At 55.3% G+C, this 26,247-nt stretch overlaps 1 protein-coding gene across 3 annotated transcripts in view; it reads left to right on the forward strand.

Annotated features, from left to right (window-relative positions):
- The first annotated feature begins 371 nt into the window (after positions 1-371).
- RAB11FIP5 (RAB11 family interacting protein 5) overlaps positions 372-26,247 on the forward strand; it is a 42,755-nt gene continuing 16,879 nt past the window's right edge. For all 3 annotated transcript variants that reach the window (XM_065634128.1, XM_065634129.1, XM_065634130.1), the window contains exons 1-3: positions 372-839; positions 17,567-18,006; positions 19,267-19,981. In XM_065634128.1, coding sequence (XP_065490200.1) covers positions 472-839; positions 17,567-18,006; positions 19,267-19,981 — 1,523 coding nt within the window. In that variant the 5' untranslated portion in view covers positions 372-471. The remainder of the gene's footprint in view (positions 840-17,566; positions 18,007-19,266; positions 19,982-26,247) is intronic.

Raw genomic sequence — 26,247 nt, forward strand, 5'->3', positions numbered from 1 at the left:
AGGGCAAACCCAACTTGTCACTCTCCACATCCAGGAGCTCCAGACATCCGAGCGACTTCTTCACTTTCGGGGAATCCCACCCGTGATCCGGCGGGGCGTTGCGTGGCCGGGGGCGCAGGGGGCGTGGCCGGGGGCGCAGGGGGCGTGGCCCGAGGCTGAGGGGCGTGACCGGGGCGCAGGGGGCGTGGCCCGAGCCTGAGAGGCGTGGCCGGGGGCGCAGGGGGCGTGGCCCGAGCCTGGGGGCGTGGCTCGGGACTGAGGGGGCGTGACTAGGGGCGTGGCTACGGCGGAGGCGGGGTTAGAGCCGGGGGCGTGGCTTGGGGGGCCGGTGGCGCTCGCGCTGCGGCCCGGCTGCGGCAGCGGCGGCGGCGGCGGGGTCGGCGCGGTCCGGTCCGGTCCGGTCCGGTCCGGTCCGGTCGTGTCCGGTCGTGTCCGGTCGTGTCCGGCCCGCTGCCTCCTCAGCGTCCCGCCATGGCGCTGCTGCGGGCGGCCGCGCTCCCCGCCGAGGGCTCCCCGGCCTGGCTGCCCACCCACGTCCAGGTGACGGTGGTGCGGGCCCGCGGGCTGCGCTGCAAGGGCGGCGGCGGCGGCAAAGCGGGCACCAGCGACGCCTACACCATCATCCAGCTGGGCCGCGAGAAGTACAGCACCTCGGTGGCCGAGAAGAGCCCCGGGAACCCCGAGTGGCGGGAGGAATGCGCCTTCGAGCTGCCCCCCGAGCTGGGCGGGCTGGTGTTCACCGTGATGCACCGGGCCCTGGTGGGCATGGACCGGTTCCTGGGCCAGGCCCTGGTGCCCCTGGAGCCCGCGCTGCAGCGGGGCCGAGCGCCCGACGAGCGGTGAGTGCGGCCCGGCCGGGCAGCGCCCGACACCCGTGGAGACGGGTCATGGGGACCCTGCGTGAGCTGGGGTGGTGTCATGGGGTCCCTATGGGCCCCAGGATGGGCGTCGTGGGGTCCCTACGTGACCTGGGGTGGTGTCATGGGGTCCCTATGGGCCCCTGCATGGGCGTCGTGGGGTCCCTACGTGACCTGGGATGGTGTCATGGGGTCCCTATGGGCCCCAGGATGGGCGTCGTGGGGTCCCTGCGTGACCTGGGATGGCGTCATGGGGTCCCTATGGGCCCCAGGATGGGCGTCGTGGAGTCCCTGCGTGACCTGGGATGGCGTCATGGGGTCCCTATGGGCCCCAGGATGGGCGTCGTGGGGTCCCTACGTGACCTGGGGTGGTGTCATGGGGTCCCTATGGGCCCCTGCATGGGCGTCGTGGGGTCCCTACGTGACCTGGGATGGTGTCATGGGGTCCCTATGTGTGCAAGGGTGGGTGTCATGGGGTCCCTATGTGACCCAGGATGGTGTCATGGGGTCCTACATGACTCAGGATGGGGTTCATGGGGTCCCTATGTGACCCAGGATGGGTGTCGCAGGGTCTCTGCGTGACCTGGGATGGGTGTTGGGGGTCCCTACGTGATTCAGGATGGGCATTGTGGCGTCCCTGTGTGACCTGGGACGGTGTCAGGGGTCACTACGTGACCTGGGATGGTTGTAAGGGGTCCCTACGTGACTCAGGATGGGCGTCACAGGCTCCCTGTGTGCCTTGGGATGGTGTCATGGGGTCCCTATGTGTGCAAGGGTGGGTGTCACGGGGTCCATATGTGACCCAGGATGGTACCAGGGTTCCCTGTGCGCTCCAGGGTGGGCATCATGAGGTCCCTACATGACCTGGGATGGTGTAAGGGGCCACTACGTGATCTGGTATGGTTGTAAGGGGCCCCTGCATGACTCAGGATGAGTGGCATGGGGTCCCTATGTGCCCCAGGATGGGCGTCACAGGGTCCCTGTGTGACCCAGGATGGGAGTCATGGGGTCCCTATGTGCCCCTGGTCCTTACGTGACCTAGAGTGGGCATCACGGGGTCCTTACCTGACCCAGGATGGCGTCAGGGGTCCCTGCATGCCTTCAGGATGGGGTTCATGGGGTCTCTATGTGACCCAGGGTGGGTGTCACAGTGTCCCTGCGTGACCGGGGATGGGTGTTGGGGGTCCCTATGTGATTTGGGATGAGCGTCACAGCGTCCCTCTGTGCCCCAGGATGGTGTCAGGGGTCCCTCTGCGCTGCTGGATGGGTGTCACAGGGTCCCTACGTGACCTAGGATGGGTGTCTCAGGCTTACTGCATGCCCAAGGATGGGTGTCAGGGGTCCCTACATGACCTGAGATGGGTGTCAGGGATCCCTCGTGCCCCAGGATGAGTGTCATGGGTCTGTGTGAGCCCCAGGAAGGGCATTGCAGTGGATGGGGTGCCATGGGCGCCCCAGGAGGGGCTTTGCCGGAGGTCACCCACCATCACAGGGCCGTGCATGCCCCAAGAAGGGTGACACAGGGGATGGGACATCGCAGGGTTGACGGAGAGGGTGTCACAGAGGATGGGGTGGCACAGGGCCCGTGTGTGACCCAGGAAGGGCATTGCAGGACACAGGGCATCGCAGGGCCTGTGGATGCTCTGGGAAGGGCGTCACGGGGGACGAGACATCACGTGTGCTCCAGGAAGGGTGTTGTTGAGGCTGGGGTGGCTCAGGGTCCCTCTGTCCCCCCAGGAAGGGTGTCGTGCGGGACAAGGCATCACAGGATCCTTCCTCCCCTGGGAAAGGGTGTCGCAGGGGACAGAGCACATCCTGGGAGGGTCCCCATGGTGTCTGTCACTCCTGGGAAGCCACGGCACAGATGCCGGTGGTGGTTTGTCTTTCCAATGGCTGCGATGACTTTGCAACCCCCCAAGGCTCGGTGGGGCTGTCGGTGTGACCTGGTTTATCACGGGGCTGCTGCAGGAGGGTCCCCCAGTTCAGGGAACCGAACCGCAGCCCTGTGTCACCTCCAGCATAAATCCCTTTGTGTGTGGGATTTGCTGTTCTTCCTCCTTCCCCTAGAAGGGTTTAAAATAATAATGATGTTTTCTAGCCTTTGCCAAGCAGAGAAATGCAGGAATGTTGATGCGGTTCCTTTAGGGAAGAAGTTTTTTGGAGCTTCGCTCCACGCAGACCTGGCTGTGCTGCCACACGCCTCTGGGAGCGTCCCTGCCTCTCGCCGGCTCCCTGGACCCCAGGAATTCGGCTGGCACGTCGCCCAAAGCTGCAGGATGGGGAGAGGAGCCTCCCTCGCCCTCCTACCCAGGGCACTACGCAGCCTTGCTCCTGCAGGGCGAGATTAGCGTGAGAAAGGGGTTGGAAAAACTTTTCCTGTGGAGAAACGCCGCTTGTTTGCATCCCCAGCCCGTGGGGACTCCTGCTTGCCCTAAAATGGGAGCGTGGGGATGGAGGAAAAGTGATTAACCCCGGAGTTAGTGTCTGAGTCCCCCCCCCGGCGTTTATTTTGCTTTTATTAGCGCTGCCTGGAGTATGGGCGGTGTCGGAGGAGCTGAATCTGAATTCGTCATTCCTAATTCAAACCAGCATCGTGCACAGACTTCAGAGCGGGCGAGCCGATCTGGGTGTGCCAGGAGAGACGCGTTGTTTTGGCACGGGAGGACGTGAAATGACTTTCCGTCCTCTTTGCGGTTTGGGTGGCGAGCCCTGCGTCGGGAGCTGTGTCTCGAGGAAAAGCTCCTGTTAGTACAAATTTACAACACTGTGCAAAGCCGGGGGGGCCCTGCAATGGTCCCGCTGAGGTTTCGGGAGCCTGTGGTTTCGTCTCAAAGGTCTCAACGTCAAGGGCCGTTAATCCCACGGGTGCAACGTCCAACGTGGCTGGAGGCTGCGGGTAACCCCAGCGGTGCAGCCCGCAGCGGGGTTCTGGGCTGCGAGGTGGGAAATAATCAGGATTTTTGCTGCCCATCTCTCTCCCTTCCTGTAGCTTTGCTTGCATAAGGAAAATAAACTTCCCCTCGCACCGTTCAGAGCTTTTAAGGCTCTTTATCTTTGCCCGTGGCCCCCGGTGATGGAAGTGAGCACGGAAAACGCGACGGAGAGCTCTCGCCTTGTGTCCTGGGCAACTCCAATCGCTCAGAGCTGGAAGGTGTCTCAAGGGTGGGTGGTGGGTCTGTGGTGTGGAACACGCTGTGCTTATTTTTGAGAGAGGAGTCCCAAGCGCTGAAGCTTGTCCAGCCAGGAGGGAGAAGCGTTAGGGGAGAGAAACATCTGACCTAAGCTTCCAACCAACTTCTGATGTCTGGTTTTGCAAACAACTTTGTTTAGGAGGAAATTTTAGTCCCAGGTCAAAAAAATAACAAAACAAACACGGTCTGCACGGCGGAGCACGCCCAGGCCTGTGCAGCGGAGATAACTTGGCCCCTGAGCGAGGGATGTGTGAGTCGAGTCTCTGCCATACGCTGGTTTTTAGGACCCCATCTGCGGTCCCTGCTCCTGGGCATAAAGCTGCTGCCAGTTGGAACGGGACCTCGCTTTAAAAAAAGGCCTCGACTGTCAGCGTGTTGACCTTGCTCTCGTTTTCCTGCTGATTCTTGTTGTACGGAAACTTTACCGGTGATGATTTTTATACTTGTTTTCAGCTCGATGGAAAATGTTCTGTCAAACTTGGACGAGCCGTCAGCTGGCGTCTGGGGGTGTTTATGAGCTGCCTTGTTCGGCTGAACATCTCGATCCTTTCAGTGTTTTGCCTGGGAGAAAATCAACTCTTGGATTTGCGTGAGAGCAGCCTCGTGGCCTTTTCGGGCATCCCAAGGCTTGGGGTCAGCAAGCAAAGCACCAGTGTCGAGCATCATTTCTCCCTTCCTGCTTGAGCCATAGAATCATAGAATCATTTTGGTCGAAAAAGACCCTCAAGATCATGGGGTTCAGCCATTAACCAACCTCTGGCACTACCCCATGTAGCTGAGAACCTCATATCTGTGTATTTTCAACCCCTCCAGGGATGGTGACTCCAGCACTGCCCTGGGCAGCCTGTTCCAATGCCCCACAGCCCTTTGGGGAAGAAATTGTTCCCCAGGTCCAACCTCAACCTCCCCTGGCGCAACTTGAGGCCGTTTCCTCTGGTCCTGGCGCTTGTTCCTGGGGAGCAGAGCCCGACCCCCCCTGGCTCCAAGCTCCTTTCAGGCAGTTGCAGAGAGCAAAGATGCAGGTGAGATGCTCCTGGTCCTCACCTCTCCCTCCCCCATGACCTGGTCCCTGCATCTCTCTGTCCTGCCTCATTTTTTGGCAGCCCAAATCCCAGCATTGTTGGCAGGAGGAGACCGTGGAATAAAGTGTTTCTATACTGGTGACCATCGCCGTGTCCAACCATAATGACCCATCAGTGGGTCCTCCAGCGCTGCCGCCTTGGCGCAGGCATGGGGGGTGACGTGGTTGTTTGGTGGGCTGGTCAGTGCCTCCGAAAGAAGGGTTCAGCCCAGCAGAAGAGGGTTTTTTTCTGTACCCACAAGGCAGCTATCGCTTCTGCTTCCTGACAGCCAGGAAATACCGTTGCAATCCGCCGCGGGGGCTCATCCTGCGTCCCCCGCAGCATCGCAGCGAGCGATACTCCCACCTGCATCCCCATCAGCAGAACATCTGGGACAGGTGGAGATGCCTCCAGCTGCCAGGAGAGCTTCCCTCCGCTGCTCATCAGGTTGTGTTTGCCCCTTGGCCAGCGTGGTCTGTTGAGTGGGTGGCACAGCAGGGCGAGGACAGTAACATCTGCAGGGTAGGACCTCAGACCCAGACGGGCCTTGATGTTGCTCCATGGGCTGTAAGGCTGATCGTGGGCACCTGGTGTCCTAGACTGGGCAAAGAAACCCCGTAATTGTCATCGCCTTTCCTCTCCCCCTTTGAAATACCATTGTCATTTGTTTTCTTTCCCATGGCAAAGGGGAGAAGTTGAAGCTGTGAGACTTGTACCAGCACTGGTGTGGCCAGCAGGCCCAGGGCAGTGACCGTCCTGTGCTGGGCACTGGGGAGGCCAAACCTCCAATCCTGGGGGCAGTTCTGGGCCCCGCACGCCAAGAAAGGCCTTGAGGTGCTGGAGCGAGTTGAGAGAAGGGAACGGAGCTGGTGAGGGGCTGGAGCACAAGGGTGATGGGAGCGGCTGAGGGAGCTGGGGGTAGTGCTGGGGGTAGGTTAATGGTTGGATTCAATGATCTTGAGGGTCTTTTCCAACCAAAACGATTCTGTCATCCTGTGACTTCCATGGCAAAGCTCTGCTTGCCATGCAAACACTGGGCTGCCGGAGCTCGGTCTTTGGAGAGCAAAATTCAGGGCTTTGCATCGCTGGGATCCTGCAGGGAAGGGGACAGTAGGTGTAGCAGAGGATTTGTCATTCCTGGCTCTGGCATTTTCCTGCAGTGACTTGCAGTTGTTTGCTGGCTGCTGCCTCGGCCGGGGAGCAACAGCAGCGATTGGCCTTTGGTCTCTGCCACAGGGAACTAGTCTTGCGGAGCCGTTATTAGCCCAGCCCCAAAGCTCTCCCTGCCACAGTTCCCTTTACTGGTTCCTGTCCCTCCCCAGCTGTGGAGGGACCGGGGCTGGTTGCTCGGAGGGGTCTGGGTTTGTGTGCAGCCCTTTGCAGGGGCAGCCGCAGCGTGTCCGTCCTGGTAGCACGATCGAGATGCTCTCCTTCCCACTGCCTGTCGGGGAAGAAGCTACTCGGGGTACCAAAACCTTTCCTCTGGGTGCGAAGCTTTTCTAGCTGAAGTTCTTGAGGCCACTGGGGCTCGTGTCCCCTGTGTCCTGATGGAGCCTGGTTCTGGGACAAGGCTCAGTGGAGATGGGATGGGAGAAGAGAAGCTGAAAGGGATCTTATCAGTGCTTATAAATATCTGCAGGGTGGGTGTCAAGAGGATGGACCAGACTCTGTTCAGTGGTGCCCAATGCCAGAGTGAGGGGCAGTGGGCACAGACTGAAGCACAGGAGGTTCCATCTGAACATGAGGAGAAACTTCTTTGCTGGGAGGTGCCAGAGCCTGGACCAGGCTGCCCAGAGCGGGTGTGGAGTCTCCTTCTCTGGAGACATTCAAACCCGCCTGGACACGACCCTGTGTGATCTGCTCTGGTGACCCTGCGTTAGCAGGTGGGTTGGACTGGGGGATCTCCAGAGGTCCCTTCAACCCCAACCAGGCTGGGATTCTATGATTACCTTGGGCTGGGGAAGAAGGTTTCGCGTCATTGCTGCCCATCTCAGCAGCAAAGCAGCGTTGGGACCTCGGCGTGGGGCGAGAAGCACCCGCAGAGCCAAGGGACAGTCCCCAAATCCCTGCCGGGGCTGCCAGGCGCTTTTCCCTTCCCCTTGCTGGTTGTTCCCATCGCATCCCCTCCTTGCTGTGGCCAGAGCGGATGGGTAACGTGATTTCTGTGTCCTCATGTTTCCCCCAGGCATGAACTCACTCCCATCTCCACCACCAGCCCCTCTGCACCACTGTGTGCTTGTGGCCATCGTTCCCCCTCATTCAATTAAAATTAGCGCAGATCGTTAGCAGCAGAGCTCGTGCTGTGGCCTGCGGGCCCTTGGCCGGGGCATCTCTCGGATGGGATGATTTGTGCTCATTGCCGTTCCCGCCGTGGCCTTGGCTGTGTCTCCTACGGGGAAATTTTCACACCCAGGGTCAGAACTGACTTTGTGCCCCTTAATCGGGCAGGAGCCGAGGCCAAATCGCCGCAGCCGTGTCCTCCACGCGTCTGTTCTTAAGCCAAGGAGGCCAAGAGACCTTGTAGAGGAGGGGAAATAGTTGCTCTGTGATAGTTTGGCGATGGAAATTTTTTAATACAAGGGGCAAACAGAGCCCTTTTCCCCAGGGGCTGTGATCAGAGGTGCCTGGCAAAGCTGGCGAAGGTCTCTGGGGTGGCCGATTGCAGCAGCGAGCTCCTTGCCCGCCCTGAGCTATGATGAAATCCTCGTTTCGGGGCTGAAAAAGCAGCTCGGAGGGGTTGTTGCGGCTCATCTGAGCCAGGAAACGCCCTGCTGTGTTGAAACGCCGCCGAGCAGGGGGAGGAGAGGGGTTGTCCTGCCAAAAATCAGGTCAAGGTGCTCTCTGCGCTGCCCCGGGCCAGGCTGGGCCGGAGGGAGCCCTGCGCCGGGTCCTTGGTGGCCAGTGTGGCCGGGCAAGCGTTTGCCCCTGGCTGGGAGCCCAAGGGAGAATGCCAGGGCTCGGTGCGCTGGTGCTGCTTACACGGGGTTTAATTTTGCTTCTACCTGCCTGGTTAACCCCATTTTCACCCAGTTGCCAATGCCGGTTGAAGGCCCTCGCTCTGTTCTGCTCCGGGAAGGCTCTGCTTTGCTTGGTTTTTAAAAGATATTTGAGCAGTTTGATCCCAGCTTTGCCAATCTGGCACGTCGGGTTTGGACTGTGAGTAGCTGGGCACGCTGGCCTGTCACCCTCCATCATCTGAAAAACCCGAAAGCTGCCGATTCAGGTTTCTTTCTGTGTATCACGCTAATCCGCAGAGCCCTAACTGCCTCCAGCTGTCTTTTTGCCCTTAGCAGCTGCAGAAAAACCCACAGCCGACTCAAAAAACACCTCAAACCTGTTGGTAGAAAGCTCCAGATGCAGGTGGAACTGGGGCTAATGCATGTCCCGAGTTTGGGTAGTACTCATACCACCCTTCAGGAGCATCACCGCCTCGGTTCATCATTCCAAGGTGACTCTCTCCCTTCCTACAGAGCCTGGCAAAATATTTTGTGTTGATTCTTCCTCTCCGCTCTCCGGTCCTCTCGCCCTGCGAGGGCTGAGCTGGGAGGGCTCAAAGGCAGCGTCTGAGAACGAGCAGGAGGAGAGGAGTTTTGGGGGGATGTTCTTCGTGGTTCCTGGGGAAATCATGAAGATCTTGAGTTCATTTGAGTTGAGAGAAGGGAACGGAGCTGGTGAGGGGTTGGAGCACAAGTGTGATGGGAGCGGCTGAGGGAGCTGGGGGTTCAGCTGGAGAACAGGAGCTGAGGGGAGACCTTCTGATCTCTGGCCTGCCTGAAAGGAGCTTGGAGCCAGGGGGGGTCGGGCTCTGCTCCCCAGGAACAAGCGCCAGGACCAGAGGAAACGGCCTCAAGTTGCGCCAGGGGAGGTTGAGGTTGGACCTTGGGAACGATTTCTTCCCCAAAGGGCTGTGGGGCATTGGAACAGGCTGCCCAGGGCAGTGCTGGAGTCACCATCCCTGGAGGGGTTGGACAGACGGAGATGAGGTTCTCAGGACATGGGGTAGTGCCAGGGCTGGGGGAACAGGTGGACTTGGTGATCTTGAGGGTCTTTTCCAACCAAAATGATTCTATGGTTCCATCCCTTGGGGTGGAGAGCGCATCCATGCCGTGGCTGCCACCAGGGCAGAGCCAAGACGCGATTATTCTGCCCGTCTGCTGTCTCCAGCTTGCAAACGCGCTTACGTAGGTGCCTTCACGAAATAAAAATGTGCTCCTTACCCCCAGGAACCCTGCGGGCTCTGGGCGCTCTGGTGTCGTCTTGCGTGTTGAAATCCTCTTGCTCTGGGCGCTGCTCCGTTGCAGACGAGCCGGCACGGGCTGCTGCCTCTGCGCCACTGCTGTGCGGGGCTTTCTTCACAATTTGAGTCCAAAAAAGACCTTGCGTCCGTTCCGCATGTGTTCTGTCCAGTGAAAATGGCTTTTAAACCTTTGCTGCCGCCGCTCTTCCCACCCTGGGGCTTGTTGGAGCCTGTGCTCAGTGTGCAAGTAACTGCCAGGGGAATTTGCTTTCTTTCGTCAGCAGCTTGTTTGGGGACGCGCGGTTTGGGTTTCCAGCAGGACGGCCTTTCCAGCCTGGGCTGGGGGTTCGGGAGCTGCATCCCACAGCCTCCCCAGCTCCGCATTTCCAGCACACGTCTTCACCAGTGTGTCCAGCAAGGACAAATCTGTGTGTAGTTAGAACAACCTGCTGCTGGGCTGAAGATTTGCTCCTTTTTACTCCTTTTTCCCGTGTGTGACTCGTGCCCGAGAGCGCTTTGCAGCGTCTGTTGATGCCGTGAGTGAACAATCGATGCGTGACCTGTTGCCCAGGTGGGTGTAGCTGATATTTTGAGCTGCATGGGTTGGTTTCCCCTTTGGAGGACGGGCAGGTACTCGGTTCTCCATGCAAGCCCGGCCAGGATGCTCTTCCCAGCTGGAAGCGGAAAAGAAATTAGCAAAACCGCGTTTCTCCTGCCCATCCCGCACACGTCAAGCTCTGCATTAAGCACCGGCACTGGGGGAACCTGCGGAACAGCTCCTCGGTGTCAGTCGTGCTTTGCGATCCTGCAAAGTCCTCTCAGGACTTGTTTTTTTAACTTTTGTTTGTGCCTTTGGTTTCTGGTGAGCAGGCAGCGGGTTGCCAGCGCTGTCACCTCTGCCATCCTCACCCAGGGGCCTCGTCCCCACGTCTCACTGTGCCCGGGTAGCGCTGCCCTGGCGGTTCAGGTCACTTGGTGACCGCGAATGTGTTTTATCGGCTTGTTCGTGACTTGGAGGATGCAAATCTGGACGCTCTGGAGCGTAAGCAGATAAATATAGCTGAAGAGATCACTTTCTGTCTCCTGCTATTACAATCTCCTCTTCATTCATAAATGTTTCATGTACCATTTTACAGCTCCTTAAATCTCCCCCCCTTCCCCTTCCTACCTGCCCATCCTGCTCTAGCGATGGGAAAACCTCTGCTCTTCCAGCCTGAATTGATGTGCGATGAAGTTACCTGCCGTTGCTGTTGTGCCAGCGCTGTCCTGGCTGTTGATTGCTCTTCTCCGTCCCTTGTGTCTATTCTTACTTGTGAAACTGTCCCCCTCGGTGCCGTCACACACCCGTTTGCCTCTCCCTGCCAGCACAGAGGCTACGGGCAGATTTGGGGGCAGTGGGGTGGTTGGGGAATGTCCTGTCTGCTCCATGTCCAGGGGCAAGAAAACAGCCTGTCCAGGGACTCCACCCCAGCGTCCCCATAGCCAAGGGTGGCAGGGACAGCCAGCTGAATATGAGCCAGCGTGTGCCCGGGCGGCCAAAAAGACCAAGAGCATCCTGGCTGGTACCAGCACTGGTGTGGCCAGCAGGCCCAGGGCAGTGACCATCCTGTGCTGGGCACTGGGGAGGCCAAACCTCCAATCCTGGGGGCAGTTTTGGGCCCCTCGTGCCAAGAAAGGCCTTGAGGTGCTGGAGCGAGTTGAGAGAAGGGAACGGAGCTGGTGAGGGGCTGGAGCACAAGTGTGATGGGAGCGGCTGAGGGAGCTGGGGGTTCAGCTGGAGAACAGGAGCTGAGGGGAGACCTTCTGATCTCTGACCTGCCTGAAAGGAGCTTGGAGCCAGGGGGGGTCGGGCTCTGCTCCCCAGGAACAAGCGCCAGGACCAGAGGAAACGGCCTCAAGTTGCACCAGGGGAGGTTGAGGTTGGATGTGGGGAACAATTTCTTCCCCAAAGGGCTGTGGGGCATTGGAACAGGCTGCCCAGGGCAGTGCTGGAGTCACCATCCCTGGAGGGGTTGAAAATACACAGAGATGAGGTTCTCAGGGACGTGGGGCAGTGGTGGCCTTAGCAGTGCTACGCTTAGCAGTTGGACTTGAAGATTTTAAAGTTCTTTTCCAACCAAAACAATTCTATGATCCTGTTTGATGCAGGATCTGCAGGATGCTCAGGAGCCTGGGCTATGAGCACCGAGGTGCTGCACGATCTGTACCTGGAACTTCAGCTCTGCGGCTCAGCCTGGGTGTTAGGCCAGGCTCACCACTGAGCTCTGCACGCAAGCCAGGCGGGTTTGTTTCCCCGGTTTTCATCCTGCCCTGCAGGTTTACAGGCTGTTCCTGCCATCGAGCCCCACTGGAGTGACAACCCCTCTGCTCCTGGCCTCAAAGCGGAACCCATTGGAGAAGCAGGACTGAGTTCCTTCATTAGCAGTGAGCTGAATTATCTAACGAGCCGTGGGGGGATTGGTTTGTTCAGGTTTGTTTTCGAGCACTTGTCGGAGGAAGGTTGGGAGAGATGAACTTCTTCCCACCTCAGCTGCTCGCACCCTTTCTTCCCCATCCGCGGGGGAATCAGCTTGTGTTTATTTTCCATCTGTGCTTTTCGCGGCTTACAGGGATCACCTTGCAAAACAGGCCACCCAAAACCAACACAAAACAAACCTACGTTGCAGAAAAGCTTCCCAGCACCCGTGGGGGAAGCTGTGTCAAAAACACAAAGTCACACAAAAAGCACAAAACTCCCCAGAGTTGGGTTTTTTCCACCTTGTGCTTCCCTTCTTGGGTAGGTGAGGTTCCTCCTGGCCTGATGTGATATATATTAACATTTCTGCAGGGCTGCTGCATCTCTTGTCTCACCAAAATGCCTCTTGAAATAGTAATTTAATTGTGCCTGTGCCATCCCCATCAAGGTGGGTTGTGCACGAGGAGCTTTGCCCCTTCTGCCAACATCCCTGTTTTCCCTGGATTGATTTTCTCGCTCTGTCCTGTGCTCTAGAGGCCCAAACAGTCTTTAATTAAAGACTTGGGGCTTTTTCCTAAGCGCGGAAGACCTTGTTGCAGGGGTGAATCAGCAGCAAATGACAGGCCGGGCAGAGGCATTGGCTCCGCGTTGGGCTGTCGCTTGTTCCGTGGCGGCTGAGCTGTGCAGAGCAGGAGCATTTCTGCTTAGTCTGAGGTGAACCTTGGCCACCTCGACCACGCCGAGTGGTTTCGTGACATTTTTGGGAGGTGTCTGACCGCTGAAGTTCTCTAGAAATGCTCCGGCTGCGCGTCCTTCCCTGCGTGCGTCCGTGAAAGCCACGAGTTGCTGAGGGACGTCACCACCCGAGGAAGCTCTTGTCAACCTGCTGCTGCTAAAGCACTGGGAGCAGTCCAGGATTGAAACTGGAGAACCATTGCTGAAGGTACCCAGGGTGTGGTGCACAGGTCTGGCGGAGCTGGAGCGTGGACGGGGATCCCCTGGGAACCCCAACTGGACCCATGGGAGAGCAAGGGTGGTTCCTTCTTGGAAGGACCCATGTTCTTCTTGGAAGGACCCACATCCTCGCTCAAGGTAGGGCAGGAGGGTGCCCCGATGGTCCACGTGGCATCTCCAGGAGCCGTGTTCCGTTCGCTGCCCTGCTTGCGCAGTCTCATCCCGGTGTCCCGACTGTACTAATCCCAAACCAAGGAAATGAGCTTGGATCGCTTTGGGATGGTGACCTGCAAAGCTGGAGAGTATTTGGGCATGGGCTTCAGGCTTGAAGGAGTCACTCGAGGAGGTGGGGGACGTAGAGGGGACAAGATGACAGAAATCCTGGGCTCAGTGTCCCCTGGGACCCCTCTCCGTGGTCAAGGTTCCCGTTCTGTTGAGGTTCGGTTCTGTGGCCTCCTGGTCACCCCAGCAGCTTGGCTGAGGCAGCCCCTGCAGACCAGGTATCTCTTAAACCCAAACCAATTTTCTCACTGATGGGGAGAGAAAAAACTGCTTGAACATCTTCCCCCTGTCGTTCAGATCCCCAACCCAAGGTTTTTAGAAGCGGGGGTTCCCTGTGCCCCCCCAAATTGATCACCTGCAGCCCGACAGAGGATAATGAGCAGAATAGGGGGGACGGTGCGAACCAGGCGCTGACCCTGAGCAAATCCATCATGTCAGCATTCTCCATGGGCCCATTTTTCCTCCTTAACAAACAGCTCCTACGCTCTTGTTTCCATGCCAGGGTGTTTTTTTTTCCCTTTGCTCAGCGTTACTTGGCTTTCCGGTACGGGATGCTGCTGGAGGATGAGGGAAAACACGTGGGTTTTGGGGGCCTGGAGCTACAGCGGAGCTTTGTGCTCTGTTCTCTGTGCTTCCCTCGATGCTCCGATTGATCTCGACAACAGCAAATATAAAAATAGATGCCGGGCGCTTTCTGCCGTTCCTCCCAAACCTGCCTTTTGGCAGTCGTGCTGTGCGGCTCGTCGTTCTCTGTGGAGGTGAGTGGGAGGAGAGAGGAGCCTTTGCACAGAACAGGGTTTTACCGCAACTGTCTGGAGGCAGCTGGGATGTGCTAATTAAACACGGTGACCTAAATGAGCGTGCACAGCCAGGCAGGGGGGCTGGGAACCCTCAGTCCATCCGTCAGTGCTCACTGAACGTGGTTCGTTCCCCAGGAGCTACAATGTGATAGGACAAGGGGTGATGGTTTTAAACTAAAGGAGGGAGATTCAGGCTGGACATGAGGAAGAAATTGTTGGCCCTGAGGGTGGTGAGAGCCTGGCCCAGGTTGGCCAGAGAGGTGGTGGCTGAACCATCCCTGGAGACATCCCAGGCCAGGCTGGACGGGGCTCTGAGCAACCTGAGCTGGTGCAGATGTCCCTGCTCATGGCAGGGGGGCACTGGGGGAGCTGGGAAGGGCCCTTCCCACCCAAACTGTTCTGTGATTCTGTAGGAGCTCACAGGGGCCTCCGGCTGCTTCCCCTTTCTGAGGTGTCTGTGGGGAGGTTTCTGTTTGAGGTTTCCTCTCCCGTCCCTGTGTACTCGGGTGTTTTGCCGCTTCCTTCCCCCTGCAGAGATCCCTGGGGCTTGGGTCCTTGTTCCTACCGTGGCATCTGTGGATGGAAGATCCTGAGGTGATGCTGGGAGAAGCCCTTTGTATTTTTGGGGTGCAGTGCTGCAAGCAGGCACCTGATGCACAGAGGTGTTGGACCCGTTGGGTGTGAAAGGGAAGAACAGAACTTGGAGCGCAAGTGTGATGGGAGCAGCTGAGGGAGCTGGGGGTTCAGCTGGAGAACAGGAGCTGAGGGGAGACCTTCTGATCTCTGACCTGCCTGAAAGGAGCTTGGAGCCAGGGGGGGTCGGGCTCTGCTCTCCAGGAACAAGCTGTGACCCCTCCAAACTTCGCTGAGAACAGCACCCTGGTTGTAGGTGGCCAGAGATGGGTGGCTTGTCCTGGGTGTCCTGTGCAGCGAGGAGCTGGACCCCAGCAGGTGGCACCTTGCTCAGGAGAGGCCACCAAAACCAAGGGCTGTGGGATGCAGTTCACAGCAAAAAGATGCTGCGGGAGGTTGTGTTTAGCTGGGCTGGGACTTGAAACCCACCCAAATCCTGCCACATCCCAGCCGAGTCAGTGTTCGTGCCGCCTGTTTCCACTGGAACTGATTCATAAAAAAGAAAAAAACAAGAAAAACCCAACATGGAACAACTTAATCCTCCCAAACATTCATGTGGTGCCATAAACTTAGAGCTCAGCCTAAAAATAGCTTCGTTCCCTGTTTGAGGTGTAGACCCGACTGCTGATTAGCTCTTGGGAACCAAAAATAGATCCTTAATCCAGCTCCAGCATAAGCAGAGGTTTTTCTTTGAACGGGCACTTTTTGCAGCAGATCAGGTTTTCAGGCTTGTTCTCTCAAAGGCGTTGCCGCCGAGCACCCAAATTAATTTTAATGAGCACAACATTTATAAGTGATGAGACGGGAGATGCTGAGAGTGTATCCACATCTCCTATGGGCTGTTCCATCTCATCATCCTCAAGCTCGTGCCTTTTCTTCTGTTAATCCACCCAGATTCTCAATTTTTTATTTTCCACGGGATGATTAAAACATAAAAACTACTTGCGAGGGGTGGTTGTTTTTTTTTTTTTTTCGTTTTCCTGCGAAATGATTCAGCTCCCAAATCTCTCCCAGATCTCTCCCAGCTGGCAGCTCTTCCCTCTTGAACCTCTTCCAGGTCTTGCATCAAACTGAGCAACACAATATTTGATGTGCAGCCTGTTCCAAGCAGCTTTTTCCTCCCCGCTCCGATGGGAAGAGTCCGACTGACCCACCTGCAGCGGATCTGCCTCCTCGGGTGGCTCACTGCAGCCCGTGACTCGCTCTGCGGGCTTAAAGCTGCTTTTTTTAATGTGTTTTCTTTTTCCAGGCATCCTGGTGGGGATTTAGGGGTTTTGTCCCCCTTCCCCAAGGTGCGGTGAAGGCTCCTCATATTTTCCAGCTCCTCCCTTGGTCCGAGATGCGATAACTTCCCCAGCACTAATTCAGGAACTTCTGGAGGACGCGATTCAAGTTTTCTCGTCGCCCGGGTGATTTCAGCCTGCTCACACCCAGCTCCATCCCTTCACATTTTCCTTCCCCCTTTTCTTTTTTTCTTTTCGGTGACTTCACTTTTCGAGTGGATGTAAAACATCACCGCGATTTTTATTTTCTGGGAAATCATTGGGAAGTCGTTAACCCCAAGTCTAGAAATTTCTTCCACCTTCCGTTGCTGCCTGTGAAATGTGTCACTGAACCTGCAGATTTCCTTGCGCCTTGTTAAGGGGAATTTTAGTACTTTGCTGCGGCCGCCCTGGGAAGCGGAGCCTGGAACTGGGCAGCTCATGGGAGGAGAAGGGAGCGAAGGACCGTGGGGTTGGCAGCGGTTTGGGGGAAGAAACGGAACTAGAAGGTGTCTCGAGGCATCTCTTGCTTTGGTGGCTTCTCACCCACCGTTGGTCCCAGCTGGCAGGAGGTTGTAGAATCACAGAATCATTTTGGTTGGAAAAGACCCTCAAGACCATCGAGTCCAACCATTAACCCACCCCTGACACTACCCCATGTCCCTGAGAACCTCATCGCTGTGTATTTTCAACCCCTCCAGGGATGGTGACTCCACCACTGCCCTGGGCAGCCTGTTCCAATGCCCCACAGCCCTTCCTATCAATATTTTTTTCCTGATATCCAACCTCAACCTCCCCCGGTGCAACTCGATGCTGGTCCCCTCTCCCATCGCATCCCAGGGCTCTCTCCGTGCCCTGCACAGGCTGTTCCCTGCAGAAGGATTTGGCTCTAAATACAGGTTGGGAGGTTTTTTTCCTTCTGCCGTGACTGTTTCGGAGGCTTTTCCCATGTTCTGTGTGCGAAGCTACGGAGCAAAGTCTGTGTTATGGGTTTCATCCCCCAGTAACTTGCTGTGGACTCGGTTGAAGCTTTTGTGCTGGTGGACACGGCCAATGTCTCACTTGGGAGCTCTCACCAGCCCCAGCAGCATGGGGGACATTAAAGTAAAATAGTTTTCCCTCCTCAGCTTCAGCTGCCTCAAAATTCAAAATTTACAGACGTTTCGGGAGAACTGAGGGATTTGGGGGAGGGGAAGGTGATGGACGTATGGTTCTGCTGCATCCTCCACCGTCACCGACCGCATCAGGTCATCACAGATCCCAAAGCTGTGCCCCGTAAAGGGCTCCGGGGATGCAGCATCCTCGAAATGCCCGATGCAAAGTCACTTCTAGGCAAACTTCAGCATCTTTGTTTAGGGTGAGGCACTGAGGATATGGCATAAAGTTACTTTAATGAACGTTGTTGAGTGCCTTTGCCATTGCGGTCCCATCTCTGACTTGAAAGGATTTGTTCTGAATCACTGGCTCTTGAATATTTCAAATGTGAGCACAAAGCACCATCTTTTTTTAAACGGACCGACCGACCATACCAAAATTTGGTTGTGAGTAACCTGCCCCCTGAAACGCGCAGCGGGATCTGACGCCAGGGTAAGCGAGATGGGGTTTGTGGGGGTATTGAGTGGAAGCGTTTTAGGACAGGGATGGAGATGGAGCCGTTGCGGTTAGGGAGAGGTCTGGTCCCCTGTGACACCCCCGTGTTTGGTGTTTGTGCATCTCCCACTTGGGTCTTAGGTGACTTCGGGGGCACTTGGGTGACTTCCCACCCATCAGTGTCCTCGCTGAGGTCTTGGAAATGACGGAGGGACGTTTCCTTCTCTTCCCTCTTTGGCTCCAGGTGGTACAAGCTACACTCCAAGGCTGGGAAGAAGGAGAAGGAGCGCGGTGAGATCCTGGTGAGCATCCAGTTCACGCGTAACAACCTCACGGCCAGCATGTTCGACCTGTCCATGAAGGACAAGCCGCGCTCGCCCTTCGGCAAGCTGAAGGACAAGGTGAAGGGCAAGAAGAAATACGACTTGGAGTCAGCCTCCGCCATCATCCCCAGCAGCATGGGCGCCCTCGACGGGGAGGACGACTATGACATCGGGGGCAAGAAATCCAAAGTCAAGGGCTTCTTCTTGAAGAACAAGCTGCGCAAGTCGTCCCTGACGCAATCCAACACCTCCCTGGGATCCGACAGCACCGTCTCTTCTGCCAGCCTGGGCCTGGCCACAAACCTTCCCGAGGTAACCAAATCCCCGAGCAGACACAGCAGCCTGTCCACGGAGCGCTCTGGTAAGAGGATAACGGTTTTAATCCCCACTTCCCCCCTTTTTTTCTTTTTTTTCCTGCTTTTTTGTAAGGGGCTGTTGAGGCTTTCCTGCAAATCTGTTAATTAATTGCTTACCTAAGAAGCGTTGTCCTGCACAAACCATCTGAGACCTCTGCGCTGGCAGGACCGTGCTTGCCAGAATGAGAGGAAACATCTAAAATTTTCCTTTTCCTGCTGAGCCTGTATATGAGCAACCTGACTTACGCTGACGCTGCACGTGTTCCCTGCAGCTCACCACAAGCTTGCGGGCTACAAGGGTGCTTTGGGACCCCTAAAACCCTAAAAGTGGGTCACTAATGCTGACTCGGCAGCAGAAAACCCCTGGGAGAGGGCTGGACGGAGCAGAGAATGTCGCTGCGCAGCTGCCCGGTGTCTAACGAGACGCCTCCAGCTCAGAGGCAAAGCTGGAACACCAGCCGGTTCCTGGTGATTAAACTGATCTGAGCTCTTGGCGCTGCAAACAAAAAAGGCCCTTGTAGTGAATTAATTCTTGCCGTCCCTTGCAAACAAAATATATAATTAAATGGTTTAATTGGCTGGCGATGGCAAATTCCCATACAGGGTGGGAGTCCCTGGGTACGTGATGCTCCTCACCGTGCGGGTGAAGCTGCTCGCATGATGCGGGTGGCGTTCCCGTGAGGCACCGGTTTGGCCCCGTCATCCTGGCGTCGTGGTGAAGGAGATGATGTTTTCAGCTAGAGGGGACAGCAGCTGCATGTCACCTGCAGTCCGGGCTGTCCTGCTCACCAGGGTCCCCGTGTAACCCCAAAAACCTGCTGGGTGTTAGCAACAGCCGCAGGGCCAGGCAGTGCTGCGGCCTGGCCTGGCGAAGCAGAGCTCAGGGGCTCATCGTCTTTTATTCCATGCAAATTCTTAAATCGCACGGAAGCGTAAGCCCTCTAAGTAGCTTCTGGGTAGTTTCTTGCATTTATTATCGATCGCAGATCCTCTCAGACAAGGGGTTTGTTTGTCTTGCAGAGACTCCTCTGCGGATCCTGCAGTGGGAGGCGATGTGCATGGGGAGAATATGGAACAGCTGGTAGAGCCACATACGTATGACCCATGTTTTGCATTTTAATAATTGAATTATCAACTGGTAGAGCCTGGGAGGGAGAAAGCCAGTATGATTTCACAGTTCTTCGTGTTTGCAAGAAGATAACGATGCTTGTCATGCCTGTTACTCAGACGGCCTCACCTCTCTTTTGTGTTTTATTTCCCCGCAGTGAAAGACTATTTGCCGTCTCCGAAGTTGACCCACAAGAGAGCGTTCAGCGACGATGTGTCCCAGGTCAGCCCGGTCCTGGAGCCAAAAGCAATCCAAAACCTGAAACCAAAGAACGATCCTGTGTCCCGCTCTTCCCTCTGCATCAATGGGAGCCACGTTTACAGCGACGAGCCTGCACCAAAGAGCCCCATGTCTGTCCCGCAGGGTGTCCCCAGGCGGCAGGAGGAGGGTTACGGCTTCACCCCCCTCCATCCCGACCCCCACGAGGTGCCTTGGGGGATCAGCAGCTTTGAGAGGGCTCAGCAAAGAGACGAGCCCAGGTTCATCCCGTCTCCTCCCAGCTTGGCCTTGCAAGAAGAGCTCAAGGTCTCCACGAAAGCCGTCACGCTCAGCAACCACCTGGGCAGAGCCAGGATGGAAGAAAACAGCCGCTTAGAGAACAAACCGACTCAAGCCGCGATGCCCGTGGTCGTCTCCGCGGAGATGGCGAAGGACAAACAACCCGAGGAAACGAAGAAGGACGAGAAGAGAGCGAAGGGCGGCCTGTTCCACCACGGGGGCAGCAAGAGCGACGCGGGGAGCAAAGGCCAGGCTGAGAAAGTGGGACCCTCGCACAGCTTGTCCGGCCATGCGGCAGCCGGCGGAGATGAGAGGAGCAAAACCAGCGGCTGGTTCAGTTCCAAGGAGCCCAAAGAGTCCCCTCAGAAACCCAGGTCAGTGACAGGCGGGTGGTGATGTCTCGGCCATTAAATCGCTGCCCCAGCCTCCCGTTTTCAACGGCCGCGCTGTTAAACACTCCCCAGCATCAGTGGAGGACGCGTCCCCATTGCTTAGACAAGGCGATAGCGGGGAAATGCTTCCTTGGTCTTAAATATCTCAAAGGGAGAGTTTTTTTCCATTTTTCCTTGATCCTCCGCTGGCTTCTGCCACAAACCAACTCCGTTTGTCCTCCCGGGCTGTGTTTCCCGGTTGGGGAAGGGAGGGATCCCCTTTGTGGTGAGGGAGACGTTTCCCTCTGCAGAGCTCAGCCTCAGCGTGGTCACAGCAGGTGTTTCTGTGGCCTAGAAGTAAAAGATCGTTATCCTTTAATTAGCTAAAAAAGCTTACCTGGCAGGCAGTGTGGGATGCGGGACATGGTGACGTGTAATCACATTTTTTTTATTAACATCCCCCACTCCTACGTCGCTGGTCTGGCCTGGGGTTGCGGTCCTCTAGTAACTTGAGATATTATTAATATTTCTGAAGTAACTAATCCCAGCCCTGCTCTCTCCTTTCCCCATCCCACCCCAGCCGTGTCTCGTCCCTCCTTATGAATCTCTAATTGTTCTCGCTTTGTGTGATGATTCATCCCCCCAAACCCTCAGCGCTGTATTTGTAGGACACAAAATGTGGCATTCGCCCCGTTTCTGTGCCGGCTTTACCACGATGGCGCGTCACCCGTGTCCAGGACCGAGCCGGGAGTCTGGAGATCACCGAGAGCCCGATGTGCTGTTACCATTGCTCAGAGAGGGAGAAAACGGAGTTAAGAGCAGCCAGAAAAAAACCCAAGCAGTCGAGAGCTGGTTGAATCTAGAGGGGTGATTTATTATGGGCGTTTTGTAATCTGGACTGACTCGAACCTAATTTATTAAGCAGAAGGATTTTAATTCAGTGTAATGAGGAGGCGCTCATGGTTTATTCAGCCTCTCCAGGTTCCCACACAGGTTAAACTGGCAGTTTCTTCTTCCAGGTCTTTAATTTCCAGGGGACCTGAAACCCAGGTAGTTATTTGGTGTCACATCCCCGTGCCGGGTTCGTTTCTGGATGAGACTAAAGGATTCTGGTCTCTGAATGCCGTGATGGAGGAAGGACGGAGTATTACCACTCCTGATCATTCTTTTCATTTTTTTTCGTCTTGCAATAATAAACCTGCTGTTTGATTTAAGTCCTAGAATAGAAAAGATGCAATATGAAAAAGAAACCCAGCAAAAATCCTGCTGGATTCAGGCAGCGAAGTTCTGTGACCCCCGATGTTCGTGTCGTGGATGGGAGATGCAGAGAGCCTTTTTATTTTTTGAATCAGTGTTCACCGTTTAATTTCAAGCTAAGCTAAAGCTCGGCTTTGCTTAGACTCGGTTTGCCGTGGCATGTCGAGGACCCCATCGCAGAAAGCTGTTGTGTACAGGGAAATCTGGGTGAGTTGTGCAAGAGCAGCTACCCTGGCTGAGCTTTTCTCCCCCAAAAATCAGAATTGGCTTTGAAGCAGCAAGCGCTGGAGGGAACAAATTCCCAGGGCCCCCTTTTGGGGTGTTTGTAAGTATCTGAATGGGCTTTAATTGCAATTTGCAATTTGAAAATGGGAAGTAATGAGTTTAAACTGTAGCGAGGGAGGTTTAAGGTGGATATTAGGAGAAGCCTCTGCTGGAGGGTGGTGAAGTGCTCGAGCTGCCTGGCTGGGCAGTTCTAATCATACAGACCTCTTCTGTATTTTTATTCTCCTTCCTTACACCGAACGACCTTGTGGGCCGTGACGCTGATCCAAGTCGAAGCTGTTGAAGGGTTTATCAGGTCTTGGCTGAACGTAGGGGCCGATTCTCTCTGCGTTGTGATAATCAAAAGCGTGCGGTCTCTCGAGCGTGAGACTGAGAAGTCAGCAGTGCTCATCTGGGGTGTTCTGCCATGTCCATCTGCATCTGGAGGAGCTTTTCAGTTACCTGTGTAACTTCTAGCACTGACGATGGATTAACCTTTGCTATGTAGAGAGAACCGACCTCTGAATCGAGCAGTTTTTCACCTGCAGGAAGGAATTTTTCCCTCCCGCTCTCCTGATGCTGGAAACTTCACCTTTGTGGTTCCTATCAGCGTCTTCTCACCTTTTTTTTGCCCACCGTGGATAGGTCAAGTTTCACCTGGGGAGCACCAAAAGCAGACACCTTCGCAAGGCCAAAACCTCAACTGATGATTAGTTAAAAGGTCTGTAATTAGGAAGTTGCTTTAGACTTCAGGTTTAAATTAGCCTCCAGCTAAGACAAGGCTGGCACAGCTCGTCATTAACCACTTCTCGTTGTGCAACCGCACCCTTTCTAAAATAAGGAAGCCGCTGACGTTCGGCTGGTTTTAACTTCAGCTTTAGAAAAAGGGTTTTTATTCTGTTACGGGTTTTTTTTGCTGAGCCATCGGCAAATGCACCAAAGTTGGCGCTGCCCTGCGAGCCGCAAACCTGCTCGCTCTGTTACGCAGGGAGAGGGCTGGAGATTTCTGCTTTCAGCCCTTATTTACGCATATTTATTCGCTGAGTTTTGACTGGGAAGCAGGTCCCAAAGGCTGCGCCTTTTGGCCCTGGCTTTGCTAATCCGTGGCGGCTACCGGGCTTTGATACCGGCTTGAATGGGAGTGGGAGGAAGATTTGTTTGATTTTTGGAGACCTGAATAAAAGACTGTTTGGGGGGTGGTTGTTTTTAAGGTTGTGTGGTCAAGGGTTGTATGTAAGGAAGAAGCTCAGCGGGTTTATATCAGGCAAGGCCTGGGGCTAAAACAATTGGTTTAACTATTTTCAGGGTTTCCTACAATGTTATCAGAGCTCCACAGGTCCGTGGTTTCCTGCAGCGGGAGTCGGGATGATAAAATGCGGCTGCATCTCATGCTTGGCAGCAGGAAAAAAGAGAAAACGTGCTTTCTCTTGTAAAAATAATTGTATTAGTGACATTTGGAGGTTAAAGCCCCTTCCCCCTGTTGCTGCATTCATGGGGGAAGATGTAAAATCACTACTCGCCTTGGTGGTCGCTCTTCTTGCTGTAGTCTGTACCCTTAGATCCAGCAGCGAGGCCAAATATTGACTCCCGTTCCTCACTAAAAAGCGTTATTTTCTAAATGCTGGGATTCAGAAGGTTTTGAACGATGGGAGTGCGGTCCCTGGACAGGCGGGGGGACCAGGGGAGCTTGTGGGTGGGACTGGACACCGATGTATGTGACGGTCCCCTCCAAACACCATTAATGGGGACGTTCAGAGCAGAACGTGGGGTTCGATGAGAGGAGCATCGCGCCGTGAGGACCAGGGCGTCCGGATAACGGCGATGAGTCCGTCACGGGAGCCGTCAGGGTCACGTCTCTGCTCTTATATCCACACGAGCTGCAAAACTTCACGTCTGCGTTGGATCAGCCACCGAGTACAAGCGATCAGGGATGGAGCTGGATGGTGAATCAGATCTCAGACTGGCACCAGCTCAGCCCTGGTGAGACAAATCTGCTTTGGAGCCGTCCAGGTAAAGCTCAGCCCCCTAAAAATGGGTGTTGGGGTCACCACTTTGCACCCACCAGACCCCATCTCTGGTATTTTATTTTTATTCCCGTGGTTTTGGAGCAAATCTCTATAAAGCAGGACTTGTCTGTTATAATTGGGATGACGGGCAGGTGAAGACCAAGGGGAAAGCAAGGCGATTATCTAAACCCCTTACTTTCAATCCAAAATTGCTATTTAAAAGCAACATTTACAGATATTCTCCAACCCCTTCGCTCTTGCATTCCCACCCTACAGAAAAATGTCTGTACCCATCTCTTCACACCCCCTTTCTGCACTGATATTTTATTATCTTTTTTATTTTATTTGGCGCTGAGAGGCTCAAACACGTCTGTGAAGTGCTGCCAAGCAAATAAATGAGGGCAGAAAGGTACCCGCTATTTATTTTGGCTGGCGGAGCTGCGTGCTGGGCTCTGGGAGGAGGAGGAGGAGGGTGAGTCAGCGTTTGGATGCAGCAAAAATCTTGCATCGGGCTGCTGCAAGCGGAGGTTTCCCTCTAGAGGAATAAATACACCGTCCTCGGCTCCTCGTTTCGGTGAATCCTTCGTCAGAGAGGGGAAACGGGGCTTTTTGTGGGGTGGGTTATTTCATCTCGTTACCAGCCCCAAATTAGGCTTGTAACCAAAACGGGGTGTTTATCCCGAGGACAGGGGTCGAACGGTGACGGAGCAGCTTTGAAAAGCCAGGGGAAAGATGCGGAATTTGCGGCTCAGAGAGGTTCATGCAGCCCCTGAGCAAGTCTCGGTGGGTCCCAGCTGGAATGGGGACGGCAGTGGAAACTTCAGTAAAAGGGTTTTGGAGGAGGAGAACTGGAGTCTTACAAAACAAGATGGATTTAAGTTCTATCTTTATATCTTTAGCTTGACTTGGGCTGCACATGTTGGGGGAGGATGATATGGGATGAGAGATTTGGGTTCCGGAAGCTCCATCGCTTCTGGTTTCCTTCCCTCCAAGAAAAGATTCACGTTCACCCACCTCGTTTCCCAGGCAAAACACAAACCTTCATTGTGCTGCGTCCCGACACCGATGTGCAGGTCACGACACGTGTGGAGCAACCAGAGTCTTGCCGAAATCACCCTCCTGATTCCTGGTGGCCTGGACCACATGGGCAGCAGCTCGGGACTGGGACCAGTTTGCTGGTGTGGCCAAGAGCTGCTCTTTTTTGGGGGGTCCAGCGCCCTGTGAGCCCCGTCATGACTTGGGGAAGGGGCTGGAGCACAAGTGTGATGGGAGCGGCTGAGGGAGCTGGGGGTTCAGCTGGAGAACAGGAGCTGAGGGGAGACCTTCTGATCTCTGGCCTGCCTGAAAGGAGCTTGGAGCCAGGGGGGGTCGGGCTCTGCTCCCCAGGAACAAGCGCCAGGACCAGAGGAAACGGCCTCAAGTTGCGCCAGGGGAGGTTGAGGTTGGATGTGGGGACCAATTTCTTCCCCAAAGGGCTGTGGGGCATTGGAACAGGCTGCCCAGGGCAGTGCTGGAGTCACCATCCCTGGAGGGGCTGGACAGACGGAGATGATGTTCTCAGGACGTGGGGCAGTGCCAGGGGTGAGTTATGGTTGAACTTGATGATCCTGAGGGTCTTTTCCAACCAAGATGATTCTATCTCAGTGGGTTTGAAGAGATCTCAAAGCTGTTCCTCCACCTGTTCAGGTGGTATTACTGCAATTCAGGGCACTGCCTAAGCCAGGAGCTTCTTTGGCATCACCATCCCCTGGGGAAAGAACTTCAACCCCTCAGCCTTCTGGCAGCTGGGAAGGTCGTTAGCAGCGATCACTCATTAAGAGCCTGAAGCTGATTAATGCCCTGTAGCCATTTAGTACTTGAGCCCAGCAGAGCTGGCTGGATCAGATCTCAGTTGCTCTTACTCAGCACTAAATGCTGGTTTTAAGCAGAATCACAAATGAGGAATCTTAATCTAGAGCAAAACATTAAAGCGAGTTCCAGTGGGAAGGAGCGATTGCAGGAGCGAGCAGAGGTGGGACATCGGCGTGAGCTGTTTTTATCGTGGTGGTTTAGGTTGGACCGTGCTGCCTTCCCCTTCCAGCTGGAAAGGTGAATTTTCTGTGTTAGATAAGACCCCTTTGTGAATGCTGTGAACTCACCTTGGGTCACGGGCAGCTGTGCTCCTCGCCTGGAGAGCTTAAATTCGAGGGGGATTAGGGAAAAAATGTTCAATTTGCAGCAAGTGGCTGCAAACAGGAGCCTGTGCTCCAGCGTGTGTGTTCAGCTGAGGAACACGCAACTACTCAGCAGTTCCAGGCGTTCATTTGCACCTTCTGCTTTCAGAAAACCAGAAGAATTGAGAGATTCTGTCAATGAGCCATCACTTTGAGACTTTTGGGATGGCCAACACCAAATAGCGGTGCCTGGAGAGGTTGGGTCCCGAGCAGAGAGCGCCTGCCAGTCTCTCTGGGGTCATTTATGCCTGAAGATCCCTCAGCTTCTCCTGGAGGTTTTCTGTGCTCACCAAGAGCTTAAAACACCCGGGAAGAGCTGGGCTGCTCAGAGTTATCTTCTGCAGAGGTGCCTGCGGTGGGTTTGCTGTCTTAGGCACCAATGATCTGAGCAGAGAGGGGGATGAGGACGGACACGTGTGCTTGGCCACCGCTGCTGCTTGGCGACAGCAGGAGCACCAAGTGCTCCAAGCTGCAGGTTTGAGTGGAAATGAAGGTTTGGGGGCTTTTTTTTTTGGTGCCTGAATTACTA

The sequence above is a fragment of the Caloenas nicobarica genome, chromosome 4 (assembly GCF_036013445.1).
Source record: "Caloenas nicobarica isolate bCalNic1 chromosome 4, bCalNic1.hap1, whole genome shotgun sequence".
NCBI classification, from domain to species: Eukaryota; Metazoa; Chordata; class Aves; order Columbiformes; family Columbidae; genus Caloenas; species Caloenas nicobarica.